This window comes from Eucyclogobius newberryi, unplaced genomic scaffold (genome assembly GCF_026437365.1).
Source record: "Eucyclogobius newberryi isolate DKJ021-1_F unplaced genomic scaffold, fEucNew1.0.hap1 SCAF_22, whole genome shotgun sequence".
Classification (NCBI taxonomy): Eukaryota; Metazoa; Chordata; class Actinopteri; order Gobiiformes; family Gobiidae; genus Eucyclogobius; species Eucyclogobius newberryi.
The window spans coordinates 11,460,523-11,482,262 of NW_027315857.1; the positions used below are offsets into that span (position 1 = coordinate 11,460,523).

Sequence of the window (21,740 nt, forward strand, 5' to 3'; positions counted from 1 at the left end):
TGGTCTGAAATAGGACAAGAGGCAAATCCAGTGTGGGTATCTGCGCAACCAGTCCCTATGGGTGCACCTTGATGGGCTACAATGTATACTTGTGTCATCTTGTCGAGTGGCAATTATTTAAAATGGTTTAAATTGATATGGTTGACATCAGTGAGTCTAATTTGTTGTTGGGTCACTGGTCAAGGCGGGAAGAAGATATCTGAATCCTGGACGCACATAACTTTTCTCCTCCTCAAAAACTGACAAAAGTTATCAATAAAGTCTTTTAACTCCTCACGCGTCTATTAAAAGAATATATAGGCTCGCGCGATGCCGGTGATTGTCGAAAGTCTCCGAAGATGACGATTTGCACACGAACGAGCCGAAGGGGGCCAGTGAGAGTGTGTGCGGTTTGTGTGTGCGCGTTGAACTGAGCGGAGGTGAAGAAGAGGAGGATGAAGCTGGGAGCGGAGGATGGGAGGAAGAGTGGAGTAAGAGACTGGCAGCGGCACTGTGTGAATGAGTGAGTGAGGAAGAGGAGAGGAAGGTCGTCTGGGGGCCCTAAAAAACAAAGAAGAAACTGTTTTGGAACCGTAGTATCGGAACTTTTAACTTTTAGCCGCCACTCATCTGCTTATGCCCGGAGCCGGCTTTGTTTCGCGGCGGGGGTGTCTACGATAAATGAAGGAATAAAATATACACACGTCGACTTTTGTTCAGCCCAAGCCGACTATTCCCTGGGATAGTTTTCCAGAAGGCCACGGGATAATGGCGGCTAACATGTACCGAGTAGGAGGTAAGGGTTGTTTTACGTTTTTAAGACACCCCCACAACGTGATTGTTCGGTTCGGGAGCTAGGGGGCTAACTAGCCGTTAGCTGTCTGCTAGCCGCTAACTCGAGCTAATGGTAGTAGCATCAGTACGTTCTGTCCACTCCTGCAGAAGCACGTCAACATCCATGAGACACAATATGGGCAAACAGGAGTTGAGCTGTCGGCACTGCAGCCCGTGTACCGAGTTTAATTGTGCACATTTATACCAGTGGTGCACGTATAAACTTTGACTGACTCTCTGTATTTATTTATATATAGCTAAATGCTGAACTTGTAACGCTGACCCCGGTGAAATGCCGACTCCTCAGTCAGTACACGGCTCGTGGCGCTGAGTCCTAAAAGTTAGATAATATAATGATTAGCACATATGTTTTGAGTAGTTATGATGTTATTACACTATTGTATATAACTGTGTTTGAGTAGAGTGATGTGGAGCTTGTATCGCAGATAGGGGAAGTCACAATGCTAATCGTTAGCAGTTAACCTAGCAGCTATCCAGCAATCAACGGACTGACTAACCCTGTGGCTGCGGGGCGGGTTAATGTCATTATCCCGCCGCCATATCTTTGATACGCTCTCATTATCCGGGCTGGCTGTTTGCTCGGGCTGGGACATTTGTGGCTTCAGTGACGTTGACAGTGAGCCTGACAGACGGGCTTTTAGTGCGAGCGCTGCAAAGTTGTGCGCACGTTTTGACACCGCTTTAGCCAAAGGTTCAGTGAAACAAGTTAGTTATTTGGTTTATTTAGGTGAGACTTTTGGTTGAAATCGTACACAGTGGATAGTCCCAGGTTGGTTTGTAGTTCTGTCCCAAGTGTTTCTGCACATCATATTATTTGACAGGCTTCACATGTGCGTCTCCTGGCTGGCAGCTGGTGCTGGATCTGGGGCAACTGGGGCTGGGGCAGCTGTGTCTGGGGCAACTGGGGCTGGGGCAGCTGTGTCTGGGGCAACTGGGGCTGGGGCAGCTGTGTCTGGGGCTGGGGCTGTTGGGTTTGCTGGGTCTGGGGCAACTGGGGCTGGGGCTGCTGGGTCTAGGTCTGGGGCAGCTGGGGCTGGGGCTGCTGGGTCTAGGTCTGGGGCATCTGGGTCTGGAGCAGCTGGGTCTGGGGCAGCTGGGTCTGGGGCAGCTGGGTCTGGGGTGCTGCTACAGTAGGTCCAGGGCTATTTGGTCTGAGCTTATCCTGAGTGAGGTCACCGTCTGAGTCTGTGGCCTTTAACTCACAAGGAACTCTTTATTCCTTATCTTTGAATTTGTTGTATTAGTTTATTTATTGCATGAATTGTACTTTCCCAAATGTTATTATAATTAGAGGAAATTTCAAGTTGTATTATCAATTCTTTAATCACAGATTCATATTCTATTGGGGTTCACTTGGTGTACGTCTTGTTTCCAATGTTCCAAAGTTTAGGCAGCTGTGTGACAGGTGTGCAGGGTGCACTGCTTCAATTGAGCTATGGGCACATGCTGCATTGAGCTATGAAGAGGCCTGTGTTTCAAAGTAACCAAATACTTGTATTGGGGGAAAAAATACATATTCATAATACTAGTTTTAAGTAGTAGTGTTACTCTTTCATTTGGTTGTTTTCAGAATACAGTTACTTTCCTAGAATCAAAGGAATACCTTGCAGTACTGGATCAGAAAATAGTGAAACAAATAAGAAAAAAGTTTTTTACACTTTAATATGTAACTAAATGTGAAATATTCCAAGTATTCAGAACAGTACTCTGATTGGGCTATGTATTGGAATACGTTATAATAGAAAATGGAAACGATGAGAAGGTTAAAGACACTCTTGTCTTTTGAATTTGCCTCAATTACACCAACATGTTTCAATACACGGTCTTCATTGGGGCCAAGTGAAAACCACCAGGTGCATGATGACTGCATTACAAAATACTTTTTAATGCCGGCATTCTGTCTGTAACTACATTTTCAAAGTATTTTACCCCAACACTGGAAGAGAGAGATTTTATATCATGGTGTAATTATGTAATAGCTTGCAAATGGCTTGATTACCACTTAAAAGCAATATTAATTAGTAAAGCAAATTTCAGATGTATTTCCTAATGTATGCTGTGGCATCTCTTAGGGATCTTGTTGTGTGTTGATTTGTATTGATTTGAGGATGGAATCAGGTTTTCCTTTGTTGCAGGCAGCAGGCTCGTCAGTGAGAGCAGGGCCTACATTAGCAGAAGCACACAGTGTTCAGCTCGCACGTAAGATCATTATCCTCCCCTGAGATTAGTCAAAGGGCTTCCTCCTCTTCATTCAGCCCGGAGCGGCCGCCACACTGCGCCACTCGAGCTGCCTACCACCACACGCCTCACTCCAGTGTCAGGCCGGTGCTGTGATCCAGGTCCACGAGCGCACGCCTTCATTATGAAGGACACAACAGGCAAAGAAGGAGCAGGAGAGAAACACCATTTATTTATTTGGCCGACTCGGCTCTGTCCTGCCGCGCGCGTCACTGATCAATACACCCTCAGCCAGCTCTAAGGAGTCATCAGTTAATTTGCGCCTTGGTGCTGAAAAACTATGTGGAATGCGCTAATACTAAAACCACATTTTCTCCAAGCATCTCAAAGCTCGCATTTTAGGGATTTAAGTTCCCATTTTTATCACTGTGGTTTGGTCCTGTTCCAATATCAGACGTTTCTGTAATATTACCATTTTGACAACGTTACAACATGCTCGATAAAGACGTGTTACTACATTTTCGGTGGATATCTTTCAAAAAATACCAATAACACCACCTTTTCCATTCATAAAACTGAGATCTTCTGACAGGCTTCTTATTCTAAGCCTGTCTTCATGCTGTGCTTCTGGATCTAGCCCAGTGTCTGCCTCCCTGATCAATACTTCTGCCTCCAGAGGAATAGTCCTGGCCCTGGCGCATAGACCACACGGGGCCCTTTAACATGAATAACATTATTGCCCCGCTCATTCATGTCAGAGGCATGAGCGAGCACTTTCCCTGCTGCTGCTTCAACCCGACTGTCTTATGTAACGCAGAGGTGATGCTGCTCCCCCTGTCCCTCCATCACTGTGCTGCTGCTAAGTAGAGCACAAAATCCCATCCTTGTAGGAACTCTGAAGCGGCCCGTCCTCCGCAGGCTCTGGTAGGAGCAGATGGAGCCGGATGGGAAGGCGCTGGCACAAGCTCCGTCTTGAGCAATAGACAACGGGCTTTGAGCTTTGTTTCACTGCCATAACATCTTATCTAGAGATCATCAAGTGTCATTCTGTCTGCGTTCTAGCGTTGAAAATTCAAGGTCATCTTTAATGTACAATTGGTGATGTTGTCTGAAGAATTATTTGACTTGTTTCATCCCCGTGCTCACCCCATGTTCATAGGGTCAGTTTTGCAATTAAACATTTTTGTACCAAAAAAACCTCAGAAATATTCTCGTTGTGTCAACGCTGATCCAAAAAAGTATTTGGCTTTACTAATTTAATTTCTATTCTATTATTCTGCGAGTTGGTGAATGTTTATTTTAGATACAGGACAAGGGTGGCCTGTATTTTAAATCGTTGTAATACTGGAATTAGTATTGAAATTTAATTAATTTGAAGTAAAATGTTTTGCTTTATTCAACAGAAGTACAAGTATTCATAGTTTACAGATACAAACACACTAATGTTTAGAGATGGTTTGTACTAACAATATTGTGACAATAAGGTGAAAAGATTTGCTACAATAATGATTGTGAACAAACAATGCTAATGGAGTCATTTAGGTTTAATACAAACACTATGCTTCCACTACAAATGATCAGCTGCTAAGATAATTGATAGAACGTGTGTGTAATTAAATGAAGGCTCACTGTAGTGTCAGATACACAGCGGAGTGCTTGTGCTGCTCATGTTACTCCAGTCTGTGAGTGAGCTGCCTGGCTGCGAGTGCACCTTTCACAACAGTCGAGTGTTTGAATGACAGGCCACAGGTTAGATGTGCTCTAACTTTACCAGGAAATACAGTATTTTGGCCATCACTACCACTTCCTGTTTATTTCCAGTCAACCTAAAAGATTTGTGTTGTGTTTCTCTTTCAGATTATGTCTACTTTGAAAACTCTTCGAGTAACCCGTACCTAATTCGGAGAATAGAGGAGCTCAACAAGGTACTGTTTTTGGCTCGTTTGTTTTCATACACTGGTGGGTCTGAAATCCCTCCCATTCCCACTCTTTTCAGTCATATTCATTCCTCCGGCTTGTTTTAAAAATGGACTGGAATTCTTTGTCTAGCTTTAACTCTTTGTACAATAGATCTAAACAGATTACACAAAAATGGACAATAGAGAATCAGAGCCAACTAGAAATGGTGTAACAATTCCTTACACGACCAGTGTTTCTGAGGAGTCTCAAAGGATTTTTAGATCGGCCTATTTCAAACATGCCAACATATTAGGACAAAAACTGGTACATCCAAAGGCCAGAACTCCATGTCACAAGCAAACCCTTTTCAGTGTAATGAAGACTGCTGTAAACGCCACACAGATGAAACCAAACAGCCACTCACTTAGAGAATGTACCACCATCATTGTAAGAGCTGCTCAAGACCATTTTCTGCTGTGCATCTCCATGTCAAGGCCACTAACTATTCTTTGAGAACAGTGAGGTTAAGATCCAGGCAAAGGAGAGGAGGTGGTTTGAGAGAGGAGTCATACAGCGTGTTAGGGTTCACTTTGTGCCGTGGAAACACCACAGGACAGTTCTGTGCCGTTCTGCTCCAATGGAAACATAGCTAAAGGGGCTATATTAGTCAGAAAAGACAATCCATCTCAAACAGAGTTGGTGGCATAAACACCATCAGCCAGATTTTCACCTTAATCCTCAAACCCAAGCCAGGAAACACTAGTGCTAATCAGACTATGCTAATGGGAGTAGGATGACCCATTAGGGGCATGAATGTACGGTATAAGCTGAATATGACTGTGATGACAGTTCACACCTTAGGTCAATAGACTTAACAATCAACAGATACTCCTTACTGCAAACTACATGTTTGTGTTAGTTTCAGTGTAGTTAGCTCCTCCCTTCAGACTGATAAGACTCACCAGTTTTCTGTCAGAGGAACTGAAGAAGCTGCTCTGATGTGCTTTTGCTTTGGAACCTACCTGGACGACTGAGGGTCATCCCAGACTTTGAATATCTGAACTTCTTCAAATCACTTGTCCCTGTAGCTCCATGTGGTTACAATACCTGATTTCTGATATTTTTCTATGTAATAATCAAATCTGTGTCTGCTGCGTCTGTTTACTGGAACTGTCTGGATTTTAAATTTATTGACATGGCTCTGTAGAAATCTTAAGCACATGCAGCACCTATCAAATTAATCCTACGGTTTTCAGCATTCCGTGGCCTGTTCACTTTGAAGGTTTCTTTTCTCTGTTTTTCCCTGTAACCCATTTAGATGTGTTTTTTGCATCCACATTGGAGGCACATGAGTGTGTTGTATACTTGTGCCTTGGAGCTGCCTGTGGAAAGCAGCTGTACTTGTTGGATGGAGAGTGTTAATTATGGCCAGTGTAATGACAGTCGAGTATGGCGCAGGCTGCTCTATAACACACAGCACCAGTGACACAGTCTCAGGATCAGACCCATTTATGTAACTTTATTGGAGCACTTTGGCCTCGTCCAAGCTGCCAATCACATGAGTGGAGTAAATGAGAGCGTGTCAAGTAATGTATGAAGTCTAAATGTTAATTATATTTCAAATGATGCACATTGAGGAAATTTAGATTTGTACAGTACTGACTATAATGAGCGTGTTATCGTGTGATTAAACTAAATGATCAAGCATACTAAATATGAAACTTAAACCTATAAATGAATGTGGGAATGTCCCTAAACAAACACAAATATTGAATAATTGGTATACAACTGCATTGTTAATCACATGATTCAAGTTTAATCTTGTATACAAAGATGTCCAGTATTCTGTTTGCTCTTGTTGGTTATCTGTTTGAAAATGTTTTTTGACTAGTTTCTTGTTTTCACAGACTGCCAATGGCAACGTGGAGGCCAAAGTGGTGTGTCTGTTCAGGAGGAGGGACATCTCAGGAAACCTCAACACTCTGGCTGACAGCAACGCAAGTGGGTATTACAGCCAGACACTGTAACAAAGGACTAATGAAGTATGTGTGGAATGAGGGGAAATGGTTTGACTGAAGGATTGCTCATGGTATGGGGCCTGTGGTTTTGTCTGATTACAGAATATACTAATCTAATCATTGTCTGTAGTTCACTGTGAATCCCACCTTTCAGTCCAAAAATGCTAAAAAAAAAAAAAAAACAACAACTTGTTACTATAAAAATGATAATTTGAGGCCATTTTCTAACCAGAGACAGATCTAAGAACATTGTGACCATGAGGCTATTGTAAGATGTTATTATATTATTATAGATTACATTCAAATGTAGTGTGTTGGTAGTGACAGGATTTTCTGCCCAAATGTCATTGTTGTGTAGTGCACAGTGGCGGGCTCCGTCCCGATGGCTTAGTCTGGGCTCAGAGGAGGAGTAGGGCTGTGGGGGGACTGGTGCTAATGGTATGCAGACGACTGATGCCTGATCAGACACTCCCCACACCCCACCGCAGCCCGCCACCTTCTCTTCCTCCTGAGGCTCCAGACAAAGACGTCTACAACAGTGCAACTCAAATCAATGCGGCTTGCAGTCGACCGGACACTGGCATAGGCCTCCTGAAACGAGGAATTCAAACCATTTTTATACCTACTGTAACATAATCTAATCCTATCTGAATGGCATTAAGACAACTTTGAATTAAAACACAATTTACACAATTGCCTCTTGCTAAAATGTTATTTGATTTTTTTCGCGTATACACATTCTTTGCATCAACAAATCCATCACCAGTTTTTTAATGCTTATACCACATATATTAAAATATGTTATATCCCAGTGAGAAGTGTGATGGTTAATGTGGTTGCAATTACCAAATCACTTAACACAAATGATTATTGAAGTAACATGATTTCCTCTGCCAACAACAAAATATACAGCTGCTAGAACTAGTGCTTGTTCTGAAATGCAGCTGAATCTTGTATTTATTTAGCAATACATTTTTCAGTCTTGTCTCAACTGTTTTTGCTGCTGCTATTTGGTATTTAATTTGCACTCTCAACAGAATCCTGCTTTTAAAACCTAAATGGGCAAAATCTGTGTTTTGTTTCTCCCAAAACTCATCCCTAATTCAGTGTGTGCCAGGAACCACCGAATAAGGTCTCGATCATCTGGAAGGGCATCTGTGGTCATTTGGAATGACCTTGACTTATGCAATCTTATTTCTAGTAACCCTTTTACTGTACAATGACATGCAGATAGAACAATGCTCCAAAACATGTATTAAAATGATTCATTTCCCTTTGAACTTTTCCCCCTTTTGCCATGGTTTCTTTTGCCCCTTTCGAGTGCTCTGTTTCAAAGTCCACCCAGCCCTGAGCGGACACAAAGTAGCGTTTGTGCCCTGCTCCTGTGGCAGAGGCAGAGCTTAGCGTGGCACACTCAAGACGTGTCCAGCGCATTCTATCCATGTTATCACTAAACCTGGCTCTATCTGCATCACAGTCACTTGCATTGATTCCCAGGCAACAAAGAGGCCCCTTGATCTCTGGCACAGAATGGGTTAATTCTGACTCGCCTGGCTTTGTGAGGAACAAGTGTGTGCGTTTCCCCCTTTCTTTGTGTGTGCGTGAGTGAGTATGTAGAAGGACTTGTGGGGATACATGTTTTGGGGGGGATGGGCGCCTCAGGTTTGGCACACAGGGTTTCCTACTTAGTCTGGCAGGGACTAGCCGACAGGGGGGCGGAGGGAGATGTGTGTGGGGGGGTGAGAGGTTAACAGAAAGGGGGCGTGGCCTGAGGTGGCGTCCCTCTCCACTCCGCTGCTATCTGTGCTTTTCTCTCCACCTTGGCCTCACTCACAGGGTTTCCCGTGGCTGAGTGCAGGGGCGGAGTCCTCGCAGATGGAGCCCTCTAAATCCCGCCCCCACAGCTTGCCACAAATTACTCATCCGCCTTGAAATTAGGAATGCGCAATCTAGTGGCCAAGCACAAATGTACAGCATGTGTCGATATCTACTGACAGGCCAGTCACATGGGTTGACAATAAGGGAACTGCAATTATGTTCTGTTAATAATAACGAGAGGAGGAAAAGTGTCACTCCACTAAGGAAGTTATGTATTCAACATCAGATATTTTGTAGATATTAAGTTAAGAACAAAAATATATGTTCGCATCATTCTAATGGACAGTTTCAAATATGTTGCCTGTTTGTCACGATCACTGTTCGATGATCTATGTTTTTGTTTTTCTCAGGAGAGTTCGAGGAAGAGTCAAAACAGCCGGCTCTTCCAGAACAACAGAAACACCAGCTCAAGCACAGAGAACTGTTTCTATCTCGACAGTTTGAGTCTCTACCGGCAACACACATACGGTATTTCCCATACCTACCATATACCTACTCTGAATTATAATTATCCAATTATTCATACAATGAATGGTGTATAGTGTAATGGTATGCAAATTCTTCTCCATGTGCGCTGTCCTGTCTCCTCAGGGGCAAATGTAATGTGACACTCCTCAATGAAACAGACATGCTGTCCGGGTACCTGGACAAAGAGGTGAGTGGCGTTGTGTCTCAGAATTTCTCAAACCTCCCCAGCACCAGTGTGTTTGAGAGACTTTGCTCTCTGCTCAGGACTGCTTCTTTTACTCGCTGGTGTTCGATCCTGTGCAGAAGACACTGCTCGCCGACCAGGGGGAGATCCGAGTGGGCTCCAAATACCAGGCAGAGATCCCAGACATGCTGGCTGAGGGTATGTTGGACCAGCAGGAGCCTAAGAGTGATGCACTAAACCTTGAGATATGTCATGTAGTTGAACCAGCTCCTTTGTCTGGCAGATGAATCGGACACCAGAGTCCAGGAGAAACTTGAAACAAAGGTGTGGGACCCCGACAACCAGCTCAAAGACTCCCAGATTGACCAGTTTCTGGTTGTGGCAAGGTACACACTCGTGCCATCTGTCCCCCACTTGTGTAATCAGACCAGCCTGTTACCATGGAGATCGCTGTCACTTAACCATAGACGGATTTTTAAAGACCAAATAGTAGTATATTCCTATACCAACATGTTTGTGGTGCTCCTACACACCAGCCTCATAACAACGTCTGGCTTTGGTCATAGATGTGAGCGACAACCTTTGGCAAACAAATGAGAATGTACAATGTCACACAATAGCATGTGTCTTAAAAACACCCTAAGCTCCACGCCTTTCCTATCACCTCCTTTTATCTCTCTGTGTTTGTGTGTGTTGCAGGGCTGTGGGCACCTTTGCCAGAGCACTGGACTGCAGCAGCTCCATCCGACAGCCCAGTCTCCACATGAGCGCCGCTGCAGCCTCCAGAGACATCACACTGGTAAGAACAGCAATAACAACTACTGTATGAAAACAACTGAAACATTCACAAATGCTTCAAATCTGTTTCCTCTGCAGTTCCATGCCATGGACACTCTGCAGAAGAACAGCTATGATCTGGCCAAAGCCATGTCCACACTGGTTCCTCAGGGTGGCCCTGTGCTCTGTCGAGATGAAATGGAGGAGTGGAGTGCCTCTGAGGCCATGCTGTTTGAGGAGGCCCTCGAGAAATATGGAAAAGACTTCAATGACATCCGCCAGGACTTTGTAAACGACTAATTTACTCTGTGCTGTGTTCTCCTGACTGAGAGCACTAGATAAACATTTGTCTTCCTCTCCAGCTGCCCTGGAAGTCACTGGCTAGTGTGGTGCAATTCTACTACATGTGGAAAACAACAGACCGCTACATTCAGCAGGTAAGTAACAGGGCAAATGTTTAGTACTTAGCGCTTCAATATTAAAGTCATTTTATATCATCTGTATGTTTCTATCAGAAACGCCTAAAAGCTGCAGAAGCAGACAGCAAGCTGAAGCAGGTGTACATCCCCACCTAGTGAGTATGACAAGAATTGCAACACAATGATCCAGGCCGTCTGAACTATGGCTTTAATGTATTTATGTCTATTCACAGCACCAAACCCAACCCCAACCAGATCATGGTGCCAGGCAGCAAACCAGGAATGAACGGAGCTGCTGGGTTTCAGAAAGGCCTCAGCTGCGAGAGCTGCCACAGTAAGTCATTTATATCTTTTACACTATTTCAACTAGATTTAGCTAAATCAGTATGTATTGCTAATGTTTTGAATTGGTGTATGTCACCCACAGCTGCTCAGTCTCCTCAGTGGTATGCCTGGGGGCCTCCTAACATGCAGTGCAGACTGTGTGCCTCATGCTGGATTTACTGGAAGAAGTATGGAGGTCTCAAGACGCCCACACAGCTGGAGGGTGCAGCCCGTGGAGGCTCTGTAAGTATCATCTCCGAATAACATTCAAATCCACAGGTGCCACAGTGCTCCTTTACTTAGTTTGTTCTTTCCATAAAGGAGTCAGGGCCCCGAGGTCACATGACTCGCCAGGAAGTGCAGGGCATGTCACCATTTACTCGAAATGAAGGTAGAGCCAAACTTCTCGCCAAGAACCGTCAGACCTTCATCCTCCAGACGACCAAACTGACGCGAGTTGCCCGGAGAGTCTGTGATGATATTCTACTGCCACGACGAGCTGCTCGACGGCCGTACGCCTCAATCAACGCAAATGCTGTCAAGGCCGAGTGTATGCTTTGTGATTTAAAAGACTGCATTGCAATCTAAATCACTGTGGTCTAAACAACTGTGTCTGTTTAGGTATGACCAGGCTGCCTAAAGCCACAAAGACCCCTGTCAAGACTAAAATCATCCCTCGACCGTCGCTGGCGTCCATCGTCAAGGACCTGGGTATGACTTTCTAAACAAGGACTTCTGCTCCTCTTTGTCTTGTATTGACTAACTCTGAGCTCCTCTCTGCAGCTATCTCTGCTCCCCTCAAACTCAAGGCGTCCCGGGGACCACCGACCCCCATCAACAGAAACCAAGCCACGCAGCCGCGAGTTGGCCAAGGCCTGCTGGGAAAGAGGGGCTTTGACAGTGTAGGTTTTCATTTAAATTAGGGTCCACGCTCAGTTTTACGGTTTTTATGTAGACATATATACGATTAAGTATAAAAAGGTATTCGGGTTCTCAAGTTACTATTGTGTTCTCACTAGTTGTATATTATCTGCTACAGCACAAGCACAGTACTTGAAGTGGATGATGCGAGTGCGTACTGCTTCATTAGCAGTTTAGACTTTTAAACCAAACAATCCTAAATTGTAACTCCGTATGCAGCTGCTCCTGGCTTGTCACGCTGTTTGTGGCCATCAGTTATCAGATGAAAATATCCAAAAATCAAACCCTGAATTTGTGGGAATTAAATATTAATTTGAAGTTACAATTTAACTTTGTTGGAATGTTCTGTTTTTATATTATTTTTGTCAGTAAAGCGCCATTATGTAACTTTTTTTAGCCAAACCATTTTTCATTTTTGATGTTTTATTGTACTAAACCATTGTAAAACAGGTGTCCTGACACAAAACTTATCGAGCGCCATGGAGAATGTTTCAGTGGTTTTAACTTTCAAGTTTCATGGATTCATGCTCGTGACATACCTTCTCCAGAAGGCTACATATTGTCCTGTTTTCTTCTCCCAGGCGACAGGCGTTCCCTACCCAGCCAATGGAAGGCCATATACATCAGGGTTAAGGACCAGTTCTCAGTCTGTCATCAAGCGACCAAAAATGAACCAAGGAGAAGCTCCCAACCCTGTGGTGTTTGTGGCCACCAAGGATACCAGGTACTTCCATTTTAACGTACAGCAGTCTCCTCGTGTTTGGCGTATATTTATCTAATAAGAATGTGCTCCGTTGTCATGGCTCTAGAGCGCTGAGGAAACACCTGACCCAGTCTGAGATGCGGCGAGCAGCGAGGAAGCCTCACCTCCCGGTCAGGATAAAGCTGCCCCCGCCGCCGCGCTCACTGGCCATGCCCCTGCTACCCTCCAGCACCAGTGAGCCCATCGTCCTGGAGGACTGAAGGACAGTGTGAACTGGACATGGAGCACCATGCTGTGCTTCTTGACTTTGTTTCTTTTCATTGTTTTGCCCTTCACTTCTGTTACTCCCCAAAAGTTGACTTTGTCCAGACTTTTATTCACACCCTAAATTGTCTGCCCTTTTTATAACACCCGTTTTTTACATGTGTAATTTAAAGCAGATATTTTCATCCTAATATGATGACAAAGCACATAATGTTCCCCCATGTCTTTATGTAAATATATGCATCTTTGCGGGGTCATACCTCCAGTATTTGGAGTGGGGGGGACAGTGTGCGCCTGTCGGAGCTGAGGGTCTGATAAGACTTACTTTGCACTCCTCACTTCAGCTGCAGGGGCCTAGAGCCCAAGACATTCAGGCAGTCAACAGCAGAGTATGAGAGTTCATTTGCAGTGACAACTCGTTACCTTTTTAGTGATCATTTTTAAGCTACAGGGCCTCCTCCCCATATGACAAAACAATGTATAGTTTATATTTACTCATTTATACTCACAAATCGTATTTAAATATAACAAGATAAGTGTATCCAATTCAAAATCCCGTCAGCGTTGTTTTGTCTGAAAGTACTTTTATAACTACACATATTCCATTTCCTAACATTGTTCTTAGGAATTGAATGATGCAGATAAGTGGTAGTAGTACGTACTTCCACCTGGTGTAAAACTGACACAACCTGTTTATCTAACTTGCTCACAAGAGAAAATTGGGAGGTGGCCCTGTTGCTCAAAGAGACCGTAGATCTGTAGAACAAAATCTTGTGTAGTTTTGAAGACTCAACTCATGCTTCCCATGGATTTGCACAGCTGACTGTGCTATGACTGATCACCATGGTGAGAAACACATTAGGCGTTATGTATGTTTGCATATGTACAAGCCATAATGTGTAATACACATTTAAAAATGACCAGAGAAAAAGCAATGAAAAGTTGGATCAACAATCTGACCAAATCTGAATAAAAAAGCAATATGTGGAGTTTACCGAAGAAGATTAAGGCATGTGAGATTAAGTTAAGACTTATTTTATCAGAACCGTTTTGGGTTTTCATTTGGCCATAATCTTCTCTGTAAGAGACCAATGATGTCTAACTTAAGTGAATTGATTGTGTATGAAAATACAAAGAAATGTCCCTTGTAGTTTCACATATATTTTACTTTTGTTTGTACTATAATAAAGGTGAGCACTAAAATGTTGATTGGCTAATTATAACTCCATAATTGAAGTGGACAGTGGAGTCGTAAGAAAGTTTGGCCCCAATCGGGGCTTTGTAATATTTCTAAAGAAAGGAAATTGAAGTGTTGACTTTGTAGCAAATGGTGTGTAAAAAAGAGCAAAACTGGTGTATTGGAAACATTTGTACATTTGAAGTGTGTAATTCTTCTCCCGAGTGGTGGAGATGGCCCTAAAAACTGCTCTCCTACATTTAAAACTGGGGACTAAAGGGACGGAGCTTTGTTTTTTTGTATGGAGAGACAAACATGCTAAAACTGAAGCTTTCTCAAATTGTTTTTTTTTTTTTTTTTTAATTCTGATGTCTGTATCCTTTAATGTATCTTCATAAAAAAATAAATACAATTTTCTGTGGTCACCACGTGTAACTTTCTGGGTGTATAACGGAAACCTAAACATTTAAATTGTAAAATAAAACAATGTAGATGGTGCAGGTGTATGATCTGAAAAAATCAATTCATTTTTTGTTTTGTTTCAGACGGCTTTTAATTAAAGGGCTGAATAATCACTTCCTTCACAAGTGTGACTTTTTACAAATCGGTAACGTGTATTCACCGTGATGTGGATTGGGCCCCTATGAGGTCATAAAGGCTGGATAGGTTATCTTAGCCATGGAAACCATAATGGAATCTTATAGCTTAAGTCAGGCGAACTTGGACTGTTTATCTGATATGTTCTATCATTATATTCTGCAAAATAGTAATAATAGGCGTGAAGTAAACAACAATTGTATTGAAACACAAACAGAACATTCATTTTCATAATTCAGAGGGGAGGAAATCCTGACAGGTGAGAATTATTAGGGCCACATTAACATAGCAGCAAGTATTAATCTATATTTATTCGGTCAGATTGTCATATGCGCGCGCACCTCCCTGTCACGTGATCCGTCGGCGCACACCTGAGGCTCGTTAGTTTGAAGCTGTGGGCGCGAGACGCAGCTGGCTCAGTATAAAAGCCCCACACGCGCTTCACCCTGAGCTCGTGACTCCATAACAAAGCAGCGGTGTTTGGGGCCCTGCCGCGCGCGCCTGTCATCACAAGCCGGGTCTAACTGCTCCTGTGGGCCTTCTCAGCGCACTGCTTTTACTCTCTGCGCTCCAACGCGAAAAAAAAAACCTTCTACTGCAATCATGTTCGAGGTGAGTGCTGTAGGAAAAACACGTTTTAAGTCTTGGTGGTTGCAGAAAACGGTTAGTATCGCATGCAAACGTCTACTTGAGGCAAAGTCCAGAAGTAGTCTAATCCTTTTTAAAATGTAACTTGGAGTGAAAGAAATATACAAAAACAAACTTAATACAGGTGTGAATTTGATCAAGAATTGTGCATTTGGGGAATTTGAAGCAACTGAATCAGTGTCTTTAATTGGGCCTTTATATATTTCTAGCATTACACTTTTATATTTTTAGACCAGCAGCGATGACCTGATCCTGCCTGCTTACAAGGAGCTGGTGGACAACCTGTTGTCCAGTGAGGAGTCTGAGGGTGAGGCCCTGTCCCTGGCCAAAGCCCTGCTGCCCCTGGTGGAGTCTTCCTCTCCTCCGCTCATCCCTTTTGTCTGCTCCACCCGCTACAAGACAGAGCTGTGCACCAGCTACTCTTCCTCTGGTTTCTGCAAGTATGCTGAGCGCTGTCAGTTTGCCCATGGCCTGCACGAGCTCCATGTGCCCTTCCGACACCCCAAATACAAGACTGAGCTGTGCCGGAGCTACCACACAACCGGTTACTGCTACTACGGCAGCCGCTGTCTGTTTGTGCACAACTCTGAGGAGCAGAGGCCCTGCGTGCGCCGCAAAAGGAACATCCCCTGCCGCACTTTCAGGTCCTTTGGTGTCTGTCCCTTTGGCACCCGTTGTAACTTCATGCATATTGAGGGTGGAGAGCGCGGAAGTCTTACTGACTCAAATGAGACTGCAGCAAAGGCCCCTGACCCTCAAACTCTGACTCCTGCCCAAGTGCCGCCTCTGTCCAAGGACTGGAAGCCCAGAGGTGCAATCTGCCGCACTTTCAGCTCCTTTGGCTTCTGTCTGTACGGGACTCGCTGTCGTTTCCAGCACGGCCTCCCCAACAAGATCTCTGGTGCTGAGCCCACTCCAGGCCCCTTCAGCTCTGTGTCATCCCGGAGCAGCAGCGGCCTGCCTTCTCCCTGGTTCACATCTTCTCCAGGCTCTTCAGCCTCCTCTTCACCTCCCTCCACTCCCCCACTCACAACCCCCACTCCAGAGGCAATGGCCAATAATGCCTTTACCTTCTCCAGCCAGCACCTGAGTGAGCTGCTGCTTCCCCTGGCCCTGCATCTACAGCAGCTGGAGAGCACCAAGGCCCAGGAGATCTGGGACAACCGGGCACTCTGACAAGGCTCCCGTCACACAGCGGCACTCGCAGGCTTTTGTATATTAGAATTTTTAAATATTCCTCAGGACTTGTGAATTTTTTTTAACTTGAGGTTGAGTGCTTCTGTCTGCAGGTCAAGCTGGACTTGAACTGTTCAGTTATAGACCATCAATCTAATGTTTTGGATCGGTGTAAGTGTCTATGTAAAATTTTAACTATTGTCCATAATCAATGCTTTTGAGTGCATAATGCTTGGTCTCAACATTATGAATAAACTAAACAACACTATGCTCGTTATTTTCTATATTTGGCGTTATAAGGCTGATTGAACTTCAAAAAGCTTCAGAATGGGTTTATTGTCAATGAACATCACAAACAGGACTTAGCCTTGGTGCTCATGCAACACAAAGGTCAAAACAAGCTATCAGGAAAAGGCTTAATGTACACAAATGTAAAACACCCTGAACACTAAATTGCCTTGACTAGCTTTATGCCACGGAAGGGGTCACTTGCCAATGATCAGTTTTTTTTTTTTTTTTTTTTGTTACCGGAAATGCCTTTGCCCGTGACGTAATAATTGTGCGCCATGGATACACGGCTTAAACTTTCTCTCGCATTCCGATGACAATGACTAGAGTTTTGTAGTTTTCGGGACACTTAGGCTCCAGCTTTTGCAAATAAGTCTTAAACGTTTGCATCGGGCATATAATTTAACAATCCAGATCTTGCAACTCAAACGGGTTCAATGCTTTCGTTTAGCCTCCAGTGGCTGCAAACCTCCAGGAGTCTCTGGTCCTCTTAAACGTCGGTTTCTCAGGTTGTGGCAGCGGTCTCCACGAGGATGGCGGACCGGGAGGAGCGTCGTTTTGCCGAGGTTTCCCGGGACTCTGTCAAACTCATGGCCGAGAGCGCTGGCGCGGAGCTCGGCGACGACTTGGCGGCTCTGCTGGCTGAGGACGTATGTTATCGACTTAGGGAAGCCACGCAGGTGAGGGACAGTTTTAGAGCCTCAAAACCTGAAAAAAAATACAAAGTCTCCCACACCACGCGCTTTTAGCTCTGGAACACTTTCCACTCTTTTACCTCAGTCCCAATTTACATACTTAAACCTCCTCTGCCTGTTCGGGTTTATGGTTTATAATATTACATGGGCGGTATTGTAATTGAAGTAGCTGGGTGCATAGGTTGATTAACATGACTTTTTCTGCTATTTTTGGCACGTTACAGAGCAGCTCCCAGTTCATGAGACATGCCAAGAGGAGGAAGCTGACAGTGGAAGACTTTAACCGAGCTCTGAGATGGAGTAATGTGGAGGTAAATGCCTGGCCTCCATTTACATGATTTAGGACACATTTTACATGTTTACTCTTATGCTCCCAGGCCATTTGTGGATATGGTGCCCAGGATGCTATGCCTTTTCGGTCACTCAAAGAAGAACTCTTTTTCACAGAGGACAAAGAGATTAACCTGGTGGAGCTGGCTTTAGCCACTAACATACCCAAAGGTTGTGCAGAAACTATGGTGCGAGGTAAGAGTTAAATTAAAAAAAAAGAAGAAATATATACTCGGGTACATTATTTTACGCTTCTCGTAGTGAACGTCTCGTATCTTGATGGAAAAGGAAACTTGGAACCTCAAGGAACTGGTAAAACATTTCCCTTTGAACAAAATGATGTATCTTCCAAGTTTTAGTATTTTTTTTTTTTTTTTTTTTTCAGTTCCCACTGCAGTGCAGTCCCTGTCTGATGACCTGTTGAAGTATTATCAGCAGATCACCAGGGCCATTCTGGGCGAAGACCTCCATCTTATGAAGGTACAATTCCGTTTATAACGGTAAAGCATATGGCTTCTTTATTGAATGTACTTCTCTGATCTGCTTGTGATTCTCAGGTGGCTCTTCTGGACCTTCAGTCAAACTCTAAGATTGCTGCCCTTCTGCCTTACTTTGTTTACGTCATCAGTGGGGTGTGTATTACTTTTACCACCTCTAAAATGTATTGTTTATAACCACTAGACTGAAGTTTAAAGATGCACAATGCAGCTTTTCTACATGGAGATTTATTGGTTTGCCTAATGACACAGCACAGCGTTAAACTTTTCTCATGGAGATGAGCTGGTTACAGGTCAGATCTGTTTTTCTGGAAAGTGTCCCTTTTATAATTTACCAAAACAACCTATATTTTCTTTCATTAAGTTTAGAGACCTCACACTTCCATAGCACAGATTTTCAGTTTGGGCTTTGTTGTAAAATATATGTATCTTTTATATTCATCCATTTCCCATTTGTTTTTTTGGCATGCGTCACATTTTTAGGTAAAGTCAGTAAGTCATGACTTGGAGCAGCTGAATAGGCTTCTGCACATGGTGAAGAGTTTGGTCCAGAACCCATATCTTTACCTGGGCTCGTACGTGCGCAGTCTGGTCTCGAGTGTCATGTACTGCATCCTGGAGCCGCTGGCCGCCTCCATCAACCCCCTGAACGACCACTGGACTCTCCGGGACTACGCTGCACTGCTCCTCAGCCATATTTTCTGGTTTGTGGGGAAGATAAATTATGATTGTTTGCATACTGTGTGTATTTATTGTGAGTACCGGTATTTGATTTTTGAAGGACCCATGGAGATCTAGTCAGTGGTCTCTATCATCAGATTCTGCTGTCACTTCAGAAAGTCCTGTCAGACCCTGTGCGCCCGCTTTGCTCACACTACGGAGCTGTGGTGGGCCTTCATGCTCTTGGGTGGAAAGTAGGTTTTTTGGTTTATGTAAATCTCCATTTTTCGTGTAAAGTGTTACATTTCTTACAGATTTGATCGTATTGCAGGCTGTGGAGAGAGTGCTCTTCCCACATCTCCCTGCATACTGGGCCAACCTCCAGGCTGTTCTGGATGACTACTCAGTTTCAAATGCCCAGGTCAAAGCAGATGGGCATAAAGTCTATGGAGCCATTTTGGTCAGTATAGTCTTCTACTTGTTAGCATTAATTAATTTGCCCTAAATTGAAGACTAATTCATTGGGATAATCTCCAAATTAAAATAAGGATTGTTATTTGACATGAAATCCTGGGCGCTGAATAACTTTAAAAATACCTACTTAAGTGTGTCATGTTTTATCTGGTCAGTCTCTCAAAGTATTTGGCTGTGTACTCCAGGTGGCAGTAGAGCGCCTTCTGAAGATGAAGGCACTTTCTCTGACCCAGCCTGCAGAAGGAAGCTCCAGTGGACAGCCAGGTTCTATGACAGGAGGCATGGGCTACAGGGTGAGCTCCCCTGGTCTCAGCCCCCCTCCAGAGCCATTGTCTGATGCTGCTCTGGGCATCGCCAGCCACCTGCAGGCCGGAGGAGCAGGCTGCCCTTGGGAGAAATGGACCCCTGTGCCGCTTCCCGACATGTACTCTGAGCTTTACTCCTTCTTTGGAGACAGTCTGGCTGTACGCTTCAGTACAGGCCCGGGGTTTGGAAGCTACCCTCCCTGTGCCCCATCTCAGACGACTGACGCAAAGAAGGAAGTCCCAGGCCCGACTTCAAACACAGACACCACACGGAAAATGCCACAGCTTACTGCTAATCTCAACATCAGTCCGAGGCAGGACGGGAGTCCACGCACTGACCCCCCTCCTCCCAGTCTGGCTGCCACCGGTGCAGGAAGGTGAGGAAAGGGCTTTGTGTGGGGATGCTTTTTGAACAGTCTCATTGGGCTGGTAGATTACATCTTGCATGACTTCTGAAGTCATTTGACTTTTAATTCCATAAGTTTTTTTTTTGGTGAGCAATTTTGAAGATAATTGTGAAAGATAAATCTCTGCTCATGAGAACTTGGTCTGAACACAAACATGTGATTGTTTCTTTGAGTGTAAAATGTAGAGCTGGGTTGAGAAAACGATTTTCCGATTTTTAATCGTTTCGATTTTTATTTTTTAAATTAAATGCTCAACGTTTACATTTTATACTTCAAGTTTCAGTACTGGCAATGTGTGAGCAGTTTTAAAATAAAATTGCTTTTGGTAGCAACCGCTTTTGGGTGAATTCTTAATTATTTTCAAGCAATAATAATGCACTGGTTAGTGTCCCAGTAGGAATCCTGTTGCAGATGTAGTCACCAATGATGTCCATCTTTCTTGAAGGTAGATTGACCCTTAACCTTTTCATCAGTCTTCCAGCCATCAGTTACCACCAATACTTGTAAGATTTGCTGTTTAATATTGATATAATACTAGTTTTAATATGTTGCATCTATACACAGTCATGAAGTGAAGGAAACGGTTCAATTACATTCATTTTAATCACATTAACCCCCGGATCGAATCGGAAATCAGATTGAAATCGGATGGGATCTGAGAAATCGGAAAAAAATCAATTTTGAAACGTAAAAATTGGAATCGAATCGATTCTTGAAATTTGAATCGAAACCCAGCTCTAGTAAAATGTGAATCTTCTGTAGCGTCCTGCTAGAGTAGAGTATTGACCACATGCTCGTCTCTCCCTCAGATCCATGGCCCGCTCGTCCTCTGTGCAACGCTCCAGGTCCTCCTCGTCCCGCTCCAGTCAGCGCTCGGCTGGACCGTCCCGGGACGTCTTTCCCAAGGCCCGCTTCACCTCCTCTCAGAACACACCTCCGGCTTTAACATTTCTGATTGGTGGACGTCAGATGGGCCGGCACTGCCAAGGCCGACGACCCTTCCAGACTACATTTGCCCCAAACCCTCCCCTCTCTGCCATCCCACCGCGAGCTTATGCTCACAAACTGTCAGTGATCGGCAGAGTGGGCAAACCTGTGCGGCGCTGGGCACATTCTCACTATTCACTTCACCTTCCTCTGTAGAGAACTGTTTCAGCAGAGCCTGACATTTTTGTATTGTCATTGTATATATGTATCATTTTCACAATTTTTGTGGTTAGATTAAATACTTTTTTGTGAAACTACAGTTTCAATTCAGTACAATTTGTTTTATTTTTGTGAAATTCATGAGTTTGATCCTACTCCTAGTGGCTTAATTTAGAATTTCTATTTTAGCTTTACAACAAGTGTGGAAGATGATTTGCATTTACTAATGTGGCGAAAGATTACACAAACTAATAATGAAATTGACATTTGACTAAATATAACTCCTTTCACTCAACTATTTTCAGTGCCAAATACAAATTAGTTTAAAGGATTGGACACCTAAGTAAAACATTTCAGTTGGCGTTGATGATAAATTAGACCAAAAAGCCTCTTATGACTAGTTAATTATTTTTACTGTTTTTTTTTTCTTAATTCTACCATACCACACAATTCCAAATGTCATTTTTATTGTT

At 43.8% G+C, this 21,740-nt stretch overlaps 3 protein-coding genes across 4 annotated transcripts; all 3 read left to right on the forward strand.

Moving 5' to 3' along the window:
• Positions 1 to 378: 378 nt before the first annotated feature.
• mta2 (metastasis associated 1 family, member 2) lies at positions 379 to 14,469 on the forward strand. 2 transcript variants are annotated; one of them, XM_072459022.1, is made up of 18 exons: positions 379 to 775; positions 4,870 to 4,937; positions 6,819 to 6,912; positions 9,158 to 9,275; positions 9,399 to 9,462; positions 9,540 to 9,657; positions 9,743 to 9,845; positions 10,159 to 10,258; positions 10,336 to 10,524; positions 10,599 to 10,673; positions 10,752 to 10,810; positions 10,889 to 10,989; positions 11,083 to 11,222; positions 11,301 to 11,529; positions 11,601 to 11,690; positions 11,763 to 11,881; positions 12,482 to 12,624; positions 12,710 to 14,469. In XM_072459022.1, exons 1-18 carry the CDS (start codon positions 748 to 750, stop codon positions 12,861 to 12,863), a joined length of 1,992 nt encoding a protein of 663 aa, XP_072315123.1. In that variant the 5' UTR covers positions 379 to 747; the 3' UTR covers positions 12,864 to 14,469. The 2 variants fall into 2 exon arrangements, with proteins under 2 accessions (XP_072315123.1, XP_072315124.1); XM_072459023.1 differs by having other exon boundaries at positions 11,304 to 11,529.
• A 775-nt stretch (positions 14,470 to 15,244) lies between these two features.
• On the forward strand, positions 15,245 to 16,661 carry cth1 (cysteine three histidine 1). Its single transcript, XM_072459430.1, has 2 exons — positions 15,245 to 15,253; positions 15,521 to 16,661. The coding sequence occupies exons 1-2, from the start codon at positions 15,245 to 15,247 to the stop codon at positions 16,463 to 16,465; spliced, it is 954 nt and encodes a 317-aa protein (XP_072315531.1). The 3' UTR covers positions 16,466 to 16,661.
• A 488-nt stretch (positions 16,662 to 17,149) lies between these two features.
• taf6l (TAF6-like RNA polymerase II, p300/CBP-associated factor (PCAF)-associated factor) lies at positions 17,150 to 21,320 on the forward strand. Its single transcript, XM_072458975.1, has 11 exons — positions 17,150 to 17,433; positions 17,673 to 17,759; positions 17,826 to 17,973; positions 18,040 to 18,090; positions 18,164 to 18,258; positions 18,336 to 18,410; positions 18,759 to 18,979; positions 19,057 to 19,189; positions 19,267 to 19,395; positions 19,595 to 20,091; positions 20,931 to 21,320. Exons 1-11 carry the CDS (start codon positions 17,287 to 17,289, stop codon positions 21,262 to 21,264), a joined length of 1,917 nt encoding a protein of 638 aa, XP_072315076.1. The 5' UTR covers positions 17,150 to 17,286; the 3' UTR covers positions 21,265 to 21,320.
• The last annotated feature ends 420 nt before the right edge of the window (positions 21,321 to 21,740 follow it).

Coding starts and splice junctions, on each gene's coding strand:
- mta2 (XM_072459022.1), top strand. CDS start 748: ATGGCGGCTAACATGTACCGAGTAGGAG. Junction 9,658..9,742: donor CCCAGACATGCTGGCTGAGG/GTATGTTGGACC, acceptor TTTGTCTGGCAG/ATGAATCGGACACCAGAGTC. Junction 10,525..10,598: donor ATGACATCCGCCAGGACTTT/GTAAACGACTAA, acceptor CTTCCTCTCCAG/CTGCCCTGGAAGTCACTGGC.
- taf6l (XM_072458975.1), top strand. CDS start 17,287: ATGGCGGACCGGGAGGAGCGTCGTTTTGCCGAGGTTTCCCGGGACTCT. Junction 18,091..18,163: donor CTTGGAACCTCAAGGAACTG/GTAAAACATTTC, acceptor TTTTTTTTTCAG/TTCCCACTGCAGTGCAGTCC. Junction 18,411..18,758: donor TTGTTTACGTCATCAGTGGG/GTGTGTATTACT, acceptor TCACATTTTTAG/GTAAAGTCAGTAAGTCATGA.